General features: G+C 29.5%; 1 protein-coding gene and 1 pseudogene across 1 annotated transcript; one reads left to right on the top strand and one right to left on the bottom strand.

The window, feature by feature from the left end:
• Positions 1-4,889: 4,889 nt before the first annotated feature.
• LOC109793462 (MLP-like protein 43) lies at positions 4,890-7,124 on the top strand. The gene is made up of 2 exons (XM_020352932.3): positions 4,890-5,135; positions 6,543-7,124. The coding sequence occupies exons 1-2, from the start codon at positions 4,946-4,948 to the stop codon at positions 6,812-6,814; spliced, it is 462 nt and encodes a 153-aa protein (XP_020208521.1). The 5' UTR covers positions 4,890-4,945; the 3' UTR covers positions 6,815-7,124.
• A 4,639-nt stretch (positions 7,125-11,763) lies between these two features.
• On the bottom strand, positions 11,764-12,222 carry LOC145954548 (secreted RxLR effector protein 161 pseudogene; annotated as a pseudogene).
• Between the last annotated feature and the right edge of the window lie 276 nt (positions 12,223-12,498).

Genomic DNA, 12,498 nt, shown 5'->3' with positions numbered 1-12,498 from the left:
ATGTCATGAAGTTACTACTCTAAAGGAATTTTCAATGATTGAGCAATCAACATATATAAACATATATTCCTTAATAGGGAACTTGTCTACAACCATTAAGGGAGTGCAATGGTTAATCATATACAAGACTAATGTTTTTGTTGGAAATAAAGGGTCATATGTTGTGACTTACAATGACTAGGTTTACAAGCACCAAAGCCTCATTTGATATTTCTATGTCCTCACATTTTTTAGTTCATTTAACTTTAGCCAACACCAAAATTTCCAAACACTAGGTTGAGGCCTTACCATGCAACCATGATAGATCACAAGGTGATTTGAGATCCCTCAAAAAGTTATTTTTTAATAATAATAAAATTTGACATTTTTGCAAAAAAAAATGTATAAAGATCATATGCCTAAGAAAATAGCTTAAAGACAATTCTAAACGATGAAAACCATGATAATCTCTTAGCTAGATTGAACTCTTCATCTATCTAAGACAAACATTTTAAATATCACATTGAATATAACTAATATCTCTATCATCTGCCTTCATGTTATTCCTTAATAGATCGAAGAAATAAAAACGTTTTTGATACTTGTAACACATAAAGTAATAAGATTTTTCTTTTTGTGAGAAAAAAGATAAGAAAATATCTCGAAATATGTGAACTTGACTGACACACACTACACATATCCTTCCCTTCTGTACTATAAAAATGATAAGTAGCTTTGCTAATTAAATAAGAAGTGACCATATTTGGTAAAACGTATTTAATGCAAACATATTTATTGCACCAATGAACACCTAGCTTTACAAAGAAATAAGACAAAGCAAGTTGACAAGTGCTACTCAATGACTTGCAATGCTCATCTTCAAAGATCACCTATATAAAGAAGATTGAACCACATAGAGAGAGTAGAATTGATCATCAATTTATTCATTCTTTGTAAACTCTATAAATTTGTGTACTCAAAAGTTTTATTACATTTTGTAAGTAAGATGAAACTTTTTGTTATTTTACCCAACTTAAATTGTGTATTTTAGCTTCAAGCTTGAAGAGGCTTCGTTGTTTGAAGAATACTTTGTATTGAAAGCTTGGAGAGACTTTATTGTTTAAAGAGTACTTGGGTAGTTTACTTAAAAAGGTAAATCAAAGAAAACTTAGGTTGAGTTAGAAATAACTTATGAAAAAATATTTGTATCTTTGTCGAAGATAATGAAACTTAATCAAGTTGATTAAGAATTAGATACAGTTGCGATGGTTGAAACAAGTCAATATAAAAATATCTTGTGTACTTGATTTGATTTACTTTGTCTGCACTTTTTTTGGATTTGGTTAACTACTTTACTATTTTAAAAAAATATTTGAGTTTTTTTATAGATATTATTCAATGCTATTCAACCTTTCCTTTTAGTATATTTCTTTTCTCTACAAATCCTAATTTACTTTCCTACTCGTACACAACCATAACTATGCATTATTTTTGAATGGCTACAACCAATCATTATAATAACCATATAGAGTTTAGCATATCCATTCAACTCATCTATAAGAAACCCATCTAACAAATTCCAAGGTTTGATGAAAGTCCAAACATTGGACATTTGGACTTCTAGTCTCACATCAAAATCTTTTCTCAATCATTTTAAAATATTTCATCAGCAAAATAAATAAGTTTACAATTAATTTGAATATAACTCATTTAACTGAACACAATTCATGTAATAGAAATGAAGAAAATGATTAAGAATATAATTATGAGCAAAGGTATGTATTAGGGAGTTTCTTGTTAGGTAAGGCAAAAATTGCTTAGCGAATTCAAAACAAGAAGTCTAATATATTTGATTCTCGGCTAAGATTCGCCAAGCAAAAGATACTCTCACTTGGTGAATTTCCATGTGAGACATAATCCTTGTTAAGTGAAGACATTCTTCACCTAGGGACAATTTATATCACTACTAGATTTTAATCCTTTAGCAACATTTTTTTGTTTACATTTGTTAAAATGTTACTATATATTATATAAATATGTTATTTTGTAACATTTTTTTTGAAAAATGTCATTATAGATAGAGTAATATTTTGTATTTCAATATTATTCTTTCTAATTGTTTTCAAAATCAAAGTCTCACATCGAGTAAACAAAAATTACATGTTATTTTGCAACATTTATTTGAAAAATGTTATTATAATTGCTTCTAAAATCAATGTCCCACATCGAGAAAAAAAAATTCTCTTATTTCTAATTGTAACTTATAATTAAAGTCCCACATCGAATAGATTAATGACTCATAAAGAGTATATATACTCATATAGTTATATTTAAAATAAACGAAATTTGATATTCTATATACAATTAGTAGTGACTAACTAATGTCTTTCCCTAAAAACTATCCTAGAAATTTAGGAGACATAGAAATATAATAATTGATAGTAATATTTAAATTAAAATTAATTATTATTTTATAAGATTAACAAAATCTTGGCAACATCATTAAAATGTTACAAAAAATTATTTAAATGTTACAAAAATACTACTTTGATAACATTTGAAAAATGTTACCTAATTATGCAAAAATGTTACTAAAAGTCTTTAACAACATGGACTAATATACAACATTTGATAATATGTTACTAAAATAAATTAGTCACATTTATACATAATTAAGTAACATTTTTTAAATATTGCTAAATACCATTTGTGTTGTAGTGTATAGAGGATTAAGGGTTTTCTCTTTCAACAAGCTTGAGGTCGCTTAACAAAAATAAGCCTGAGAGTATCTCTTTTTCTAAACGCCTTTTTCGATCAATAAAAAATAATTTTTTCTTAGCAAAACTCTCGAATTTAATTTTCGCCTAATAAATATATTTGTTGCTTTGTGAAATTTTAATAGAAAACACCTCTACTCCCCATTCCTTTCTCACTCAGTAAAAGGAACCCTTGCTCAACGAAAATGACAAAACAACTATGTGAGAAGATTTGTCTTCTTCTCCAAGCTTCCATTTTTGGGTTTTTTCAAAGGCAAAGCAAATATTTTTCACATTTAAATCTTAATTTTCCAATTTCCATAACATTTCTACCATCAAATGTTAAAACTTTAATTACATCTCATAAATTACCAAAAACAACATACTCAACACAAATCCCTCAGACGACGTGACAACCACACTTTCACTAATCAACAGAATCACAGACATCGTAATTTATCACAATTACCAACAAAAAAAATATATACATTTAATAAGTAAACTTCCCTTACCTTTTAAAATTTTCTACATGGGTTCTTTGGAAATGAGGAGGAAAGCAACACCTTTTTTATTAAGTGGAGAGGTTTTTAGTGTACTTTTCGAACAACCACTCTATAAAAAACATAAAACCAACCCCAAATTAAACCATATCATATTTTTGAAATAAAAAATATTCCTTTTGGGTCACATTCATAGAAAAGGAAAAGGAAGAGAAAATGCAAGAGATTACCTCAAGATGCATTCACAACAATTGGTCTTAAGGAGGAAAAAAGGATTTGACTTTGTGAGAAACTCATTTCTTTTCACTCTTGGAAGAGAAAAAGGTGCCTTGAGAGAGAAGCAAATAGTGACTAGGTGAGAAATCTGACTTTGGTGGCTACGGGAAGGGTTTTGTGAGGGCTTATGGTTGTGTCTCAACATTTCCACTAATCCTAACCTACCTCCAACTACCCAATTGATAGAACACTTCAAAATAATCATATTACACATCTAAAAGACAAGAATTTCACATAATTACATATTTCTATTAATTACTCACACAATGATATCTAAACATTTTCCCTTAGTGTTCCTATAAGATCCTACAAGCAATCCAAAAACACATCAAATCAATTTCAAATTGAACATACACATGTTTTAACGACGTCAAATAAAGAGTTGAAGAGTCATATGACAAACAACAATTCACAAATTGGGATTTTCCCCTTTCACCATAGGCATATAACAAATAAGGTGAGGACTCTCACTTTCCAAATAATTATCTCATGCTGAGAGTAAGACTATTCAATTCCTCCTTACCTTGGAAATTGCTAGATGAAGGGTGCAAAGTTTCATAATGTTCTCATACGAACTCTGGTTCTCCTTCATATTCTTCAAACTTCAGCAACTCTTTCCTTTTAAAAACTTTAACTCCCCTTTACCCTAAATAATAGTTACACAAATAACTCAGGTTACACATTCATTCCCTCAAAATAATGATAATAATAATAGCATAAAACATTTAATTATAAACCTTATAAAAAATACATATTCATATAAAAATAATTATTAAAACACTTATTTATATAAATAAAATACATTGTAAAATCAGCTCAGTCATAATTTAAATAATATATATAATTAAATAAATGAAAAGTTTGTTGTGTTACATCCTTACTTAGGTCTCTCGATGTTTTATATGCATTTTGTACCCTCACCTATGATACTTATTGTTGAGAAACTCTTTTCTTACCTTCATAAAATTGGTGGTCTCTACTATGTTAACACAAAACAAACATTACAACAACAAAAAATTAAGGATAGGAATAAAAGGATTAAAAATTGGAAGTATAGATACTAAAATGTTTTATCTTAAATTATAAAGACTAAAAAAATTAAAAGATAAATATGTAGACTAAAAATGTATATTTTAAATTATAAAAATTTAAAATACAAAATAAATGAAACTATAAAAACTAAAAAAATATTTTGATCGAAAATTAAAAAATAATCTCGTGCGAATCATGGGTTAGCGTTTATATTTAGTGTTTATATAAAATATGGGAGCAGATAGGAGTGGATTACAGCAATGAATTACATATATTTTAATTAGAAAATTTTGACATTATTGGGTATGGAATTCTTTATTTAAGGCGACGAATACGTTTCCCAAATTCTCATCCCTTATTTTGTTTCCATTTCTGGCTTCTTATTTCTCTCTATAATTAATTATGGTACTAGCTGGTAAGCTTAGTACTGAAATTGGGGTGAAAGCACCCGCTACCAAGTGGTTCAACTTCTTAACTACGAAACAGCACCATATTCAAAACCTTTGTGAGAGAGTGCATGAAACCAAGCTGCATCAAGGTGATGACTGGCACGGCGTTGGCAACTCGGTTAAACACTGGACATATGTCATAGGTATCTACATTTCTAATCCATTAATATGCTAACAAATATGAATACATTAAGCGTATATTTAAACTTACTTATAAGACAAAATGTAAGGAAAAAAAAAAGTTTTACAAACACTAAAATTTACTATGATTAAATATGTTTTTCTTGTTATTTGAACATTTTTTAATTTTCACTTTTACTCTTTGAACAAGTTTTATTTAGTTTTAATTCTTAAAATTTTCCTAAAGAATAAAAAATATTGATGACGGAGACAAAAAAATCTAATGAATAAAAAAGGCTTAGGAAATAAAAGTGAAAATCATGATAAATTTAAGCACTAAGTATTACAAAATTTGTGTAGTGACTATTTAGATAATCGATAAAGGTTAACGACTAAAAGTACATTTAATCTAAATAAATTTATTCATAAAGATTTATTTAGATAAATTTTTTTGGAAATATTTTTAAGAGAGAAAAATAGGAAGATAAAATAAAGTAAGTTTTTTCCATAAATTATAATTAATTTAAGCACAAATAAATTTGTAGAAGTTCTCTAAAATCTTATTTTTAATTTATATATAAGTTAGTTTTAGTTTATTGAAAAAATCATTTCATTTTTTTCTTCTAGAAGCATTTTTGGAGAAGTTTATCCCAACAAATCCTAAGCTAATTTATAAAAGTTTTCTTATATTAGTTTTTTAACATTATGTCTTATGTATAAGTTAATTTTAAATTTTGAACAAGTTTAATTTCATTTTTTTTTTCAGTTTTCTTCTCTTAAAAGTATTTATACATTTTTTTTCAAACAAACCCTAAACTTATTTGTTCAGTTTGATTTTATTTTTTTTAACTATAAAAATATCAATTTTTAGTTTTTTGGTTTCAAAAATATTGTAAGTATAAAAAAAGTTTAAAAAAAACTAAATATTTAACAAATAAATTGAATCAAATAAAGATAACACAATATGTTTACGGTTGAATTGAAATAGTACTTATATTTCTATAATTCGTAAGTAGGGGTGTTCATGGATCGGTTTTGTCAAAAAACCGATCCAAACCGAATCGAACTGTTTTATAAAAGTGGATCGGTTAACCGATCCATTTTTTATAAAGTGAATCGGTTTGATTCTTTTAAAATATGGATCGATTTTTTTGAAATTGGATCGGTTCGGTGCGGTGCAGTTATCCACTTTTTATTCATATATGGATCGATTTTTTTAAAAAACCAAACCGATTCACTTTGTAAAAATGGATCGGATAACTGAACCGGTTTTAAAAGTGGTTTGGTTCGGATTTTTTTTCAAAATGGATCGGATTTTTCAATATGGATCGGATCTGTTATGGATTGGTTCGGATCAATTTGGATTTTTTGCACACCCCTATTCGTAAGCACAACTTTTATGTTATATTTAATTTCTTCTGAAATACCAGACGGCAAGGTACATAAAGCTCAGGAGACTATTGAATCCATTGATGAACAGGATAAAACAATCAATTTCAAACTCTTTGGAGGAGATATCAATCAGCAGTACAAAAGCTTTAAGCTGATCCTTCAAGTGATTGACAAGAATGATGGTGGTGCCGCTGTTAAATGGACCATTGAATATGAGAAGATCAACGAGGATATTGATCCTCCACATGGTTACATGGACTACTTTGACAAATCCACCAAAGAGATGGATGCTTATGTTTTCAACACATAGCTCCACACAAGTCTTAAGAAAAATAACAAAACGGTGTAATGGGTTTGACTTTCATTCAGGAGTATAAGTGTTTGTCAATGTAGTTCGTATGATGTTTTGAAATGTAAAATAAATAAATAAATAAATATATATATATATATATATATATATATATATATATATATATATATATATGTATATATATGGATGTTTGCTTCTGCTGATCCTTCGTTTGTGCGGAATAAATGCAGGTTGGTAGCTTGAAGAATGTGTAAACTTGCGTGAAAAAACGGTTAATGTTATGCTAATAAGAAGATATATGTTTATATTAGCTTTATCCTTGTTGGAACCCACTAAAAAATTTTAGTGTTTCCGAAAAATGCAATTGGCTTGACAGATGGTTTGAACCTCTGTTTGAAAATCTCATTAGCTTTAGAATACCTAAAAATCGAACTAATCCTCTATGTGATAGTTTTTTTTAAGAAAAATTGGTTTGAAAGAGTCGTCACCAATATTTTGCACAAAACATTAGAAAAAAAAATAGTTTTTGCAAATTTAACTTTGGCCTTCACAGCTAGAGTCTGGTTCGGGAGTCGATTATGTATCGAAAATGTATTAGGCACCCTACAACGCCCGAACTCGGTATCCTATGACAATTTTAGCATTACGACAGCTTAATTAAATTTTTACCCTTATTTATTAAGCATACATAGCAATTAACGTCTACATTATTCTTAATCTATTACATACATATAACATTATTATCTACATGATACTTATTTTATTGCTTACAAGAAAAACGATAAATAAAGCAATAAATAAAAGAAAAGAAATTGAAACCTCTGAAGCAAACTTATTATATTTTTTCATCTTGTAAAGTCATACATGGGTGCTTTTTGGCAGCCTTCTTTCTCTATAAGAACCTCACAAAATCATTCAAAATTTTAGACTAGGAAAACTCCAAAATCTTTGCCAAAAGGACTAGAGATCTCTTAATTAGGCACTTGTTTGTGGGGAATTTTGTTCGTAGGTTCTTTTTATTCGAACTAGCACGATTTCAATTTATGCGTGTTCGTGACATGACATATTCGAAGACTTTTAGTGAAAAAATCGTACAAACAACAAATAGAGTTAATTGATTAGGGTGTTGTTCTAGCATATCAAAAGATCTATGCTCGTTGCTTGAACACATCAGAAGATCTATGCTTGTTTTAGCACATCAGAAGATCTATACTTGTTTTAGCACATCAACAAATCTATGCTAATCATACAATCAATTTCATGCATGTAAGAGTTAACGTGAATCAAACAGATGACATGTATATTGACTGCAGAAATCATATCCTTCATTAAATGGTAACAGAATTACAATTCGTAAAGATAACGAAAATGATTCAGATGACTACACTACACTAGACTACGCTACGCTACACTATGCTATGCTACGCTAAAAAAAAGGAAAAAGAAAGGTGGTCGAGAAACTGTACCTAAAGCTGTCTCGTATGCACGTGAGCCTTATGCGCAAGCGAGGAGTGCGTGTGAGGTATTGTGGGTGTGTGATTTATGACCCTTTACTACTAGCATGACTCGTTTAATTTATAGACACAAATTTGGGAAAGGTAATTGTATCTAACGTGCCTCGAAAACGCATAATTCCTGGAACCGCTCATTAACTTCCCCAAACCGTTCTATAGTCTTTGACACTTATCCCATAATTTACTTCAACCTCTCTTAAATCGTGTCTCCTTTAAGTTCTTCATTATGAGAGGTTGCGAAGTATGCTCGTGTATATCCGGATCCTTGGGATTTCGAGTGACCAACGAAAAGTATACTTGCATGCTTCTTGATTTTCTTGTACTTTGAGAGGTTGCGAGGCTGTGAGCCTTTCTCATGAGCAGCATCTTTCCTGGTTCAAGGATTTCGAGAGTTTCACGAAAAATGACTTCGCGTATCTCTTGATTCTCTTCAGACTTCGTATGTCTTCTTCAGAAGCTTCTTTGCCATTTTTCGATCACCTAAGATTTCGAGTACTCCCATATTTCGAGCATCACCGAATTCATTTCTCGGTACTAACAGCACTGCAATGAATTTATTTCACTCAAAGTGGCCTGAAGAAAGTCTGAGAGGGGGGAGAGAGAATAAGGGGTTCGTAAGAATGGACCCTTGGCACGCTTTTATAGGTGTCTAGGGAAGAGGAATGGTCGTTGCACACCTGCAAATTGTACTAACACATGCCAAATGGAACAACCGTTCTAGGCCATATATGCTATGAAGGGGAACAACCATTTTACCTCTGGAAATGGTCGTTCCAAGTCTAAGGTTAGGGTTTTGACCCTTTTTGTGCAGAAATGCCTCCTGAATTTCCCGTGCTCCGTCTCGACATGCTCCTGTGTATGTCTTCCTTAGCTTCAGGGGATTGTTTTTCTTGACTCAGAAGCTTCCTAACCTTTTGCAAATAAAGTCTGAACAAAATCTGGTGGCTACAATCCTTTATATATACATTAGTGTATGGAGCTTTTTTTCTTTTTATAAGCAAAATATACACGTACTACTTAAGCAAACTTTATTCTATATATTTGTGAAGTGGTTACAAACTAGTTTTAATATCCGACAAATGCACATGATATATAGAGTTTGTTATATTAGTGATATATTTTGGTTATAAGTAAGCAATGCATTTATCAAATTCAAAATATATTCAACTACATAAATTTTCTCAAATAAAAAATAATAATTGAAATGATTAAATATCCTACTTTTTTTTATCAATTTTTGTTTTAGTCTCTGAAAATTTTTTTTTATTAATTTTAGTTCTTAAATTTTTACCGATTTTTTATTTTTAATCATTGAAATTTTTATCCCATTAATAATTTAGTCACTAGTTAGCTCCAAAAAATTTTATTCATTTAAAAAAAATTCAAAGACTGAAATAAAATACAATTTGTTCAGGAATTAAAAATAAAAATTAACAAAAATGTTCATGGACTAAAATTAAAATATTTAATCCTATTTGAAATAATAATCAAGGGAAACATTCAATTAATTAGTATATAAAAATTAAAAATAAGAGAAAAATAATATATTAAAAATAAATTATCATTGAATGACTGTTTATTATATTGAAATATACATGTTATGTATAAAGACTTTATTGTTTTTATATGTAAATTTTCTAAAATGTCCACAAAGATAAATACAAATATTATATATATATATATATATATGAATGCTTAACTATGTGAGACACGGGGACATATAAATCTGTATTGAGAAGTGAAATAAATAAGTATGATGTATAATCGAATGACACTTCTATAGAACTTAAAAATGAAAATAACTCTTATGTATGATTAAAACAATAAAGTTATAGAAAGACAAGCCACATGTTAGCTTGTAAATTCAAAATATATATCTTCAAATTTAGTGAATTCTAATTAGTTAGAATTAATAATTTTCTTTAGCATTTCACGTAGTAAAAATTGACCTTTAAGATAAACATAGGTTACTGAAGTCAAACTCCGTGTTAAAGTAAACCTTCATTAGGCCTACAAATTATTATCAAAATGAATTTTAAAAAAATAGTATAATTTAAAAAGAGCTAAAGGATAGAAAAAGTATAGGCTTGGTGAGCACATATGCAAGTTGAGCAAAAGAAGCAACTAGTAGGAGATGTATGAGGTCACTTTGAATCTTCTCAAGAATGACATGGAAATCGATCACAATCTGTTTAGCCATTTCGTGAAAGGTTGGGTTATGAGCTAAGCTGATGGTTGATTTATTATCACAATTTTTTTATGTAAGCTTTGGCAAACAATAAAAGGCAGATAAGTATTGAAAATAAAAAGATCAACCCTTATTGAGAAGTTCACACTGAGAAACATACTAACACATACAAAGTTGAAGCACTACATGTAAGTTCTATGATTTTCTAATACATCAATTATAAAAAAATTAAAAGATCTTTGAAATTCATGATACTCACATAATAATTAAAAAAATGTGTACCTTTCTCCATAGTAGAAAACTCCTTTGATCCTTAGAGTGCTTTGATCTTCTTGAGAAGAGAACCAAGATTTCACTCCCTTTGACTTTTCTTTCTACTCTCTCTATCTTTCGTGATGACTAGGGTTTGAGAGAATACTTTCTATCAGGAGTGTGGACCTTGTCTCACATAAGTGGATATTTATAATTAATTCCTAAAGATTGTTATTTCCATCAAATAACAATTATTCTCATAAATGCTCCATTAAACCCATTTATGATTTAGTCTTTAATTATTTAATTATTTATTTATTAGTCCCTTTATATATTACATATTTCCCACATGAGACATAATTATCTTACATTCTCCCACTTGACTCATGTGACATTTCTCACAACGGACAAATAAATAAATAAATAAATTAACATAATGCGCATTAAAATGGCTAAATCATTTTATACATTGAGTTCATCATAATTTCATATTTAAAAATATGAACTAATTTGAGTCATGGCGGTTGTACATCAGTTTAATCGACATAGTCCCTTCCATGTACTATAAACAAGTCTTCTTCTTAATATGATCGTTAATAGGGAGCACATAATTGGTCCAACATTATATCTTTATTCAAGATATAACACCTGTTTACATTACTCTAACACAAATATGCATAAAACCATAGAAAACAGGTACTCAGAAACATATCATTAATGAGCTCAAAATGTCAATCACTTAATATCAAATAAACATAATACTCAACAATCATTAGTAACAATAATGCCCATATTTTTAACATGCTCAATAAATGTTTTGGGCAGTAATCCCTTTGTTAAAGGGCCAACTATCATAAGGTTTATGTTAATATGTTCTATTGACATTTCTTGTTTCTGAACTTTTTCCTTCACGACAAAGTACTTTAATTTCATATACTTAGCACCCTTAGAGTACTTGTCATTCTTAAAAGAAATACTGCTGCAGAATTATCAAATTACATTTTCAGCGGCTTAGCAATACTGTCGACAATTCCAAGCCCTGAAATAAAGTTCCCCAACCAATTAGCCTGAATTGTAGCCTCAAAACATGCTACAAATTCAGCTTCCATAGTCGATGAAGCAACAACTGTTTGTTTTGCACTTTTCCATGATATTGCTCCTCCAGCTAAAATAAATACATAGCCAAGAGTGGATTTTCTTGAATCCACACATCCAGCAAAATCAGAGTCTGAATATCCAATCACCTCAAGGTGATTAGACCTCCTATATGTAAGCATGTGACACCTTGTTCCCTGTAAGTATCTCAGAACTTTCTTTGCAGCTTTCCAATGTTCCATTCCCGGATTACTTTGATATCTTCTTAACATTCCAGCTGCAAAGCTTATATTTGGTCGAGTACAGATCTGAGCATACATGATACTCCCAACAACTGATGCATACGGAATTGCTTCCATTTGTTTTCGTTCCAAGTCATTTTTAGGACATTGAGTGAGACTAAACTTATCTCCTTTCTGAATTGGAACGGGCGATGCTGAGCACTTTTCCATCCCGAATCTCTCTAGTACTTTATTGATATATGCTTTCTAAGACAAGCCTAACAGTCCTTGTGATCTATCTCGGAATATTTCTATTCCTATCACATAGCTTATCTTTCATTTCAAAGTTACTAGAGAGAAACTTCTTAGTCTCATGAAGAAGACCAAGATCATTAGTTGCAAGCAAGATGTCAT

This window comes from Cajanus cajan, chromosome 1 (assembly GCF_000230855.2).
Source record: "Cajanus cajan strain Asha chromosome 1, NIPB_CcT2T_4, whole genome shotgun sequence".
Classification (NCBI taxonomy): domain Eukaryota; kingdom Viridiplantae; phylum Streptophyta; class Magnoliopsida; order Fabales; family Fabaceae; genus Cajanus; species Cajanus cajan.
This window is presented reverse-complemented; position numbering and strand designations above follow the sequence as displayed.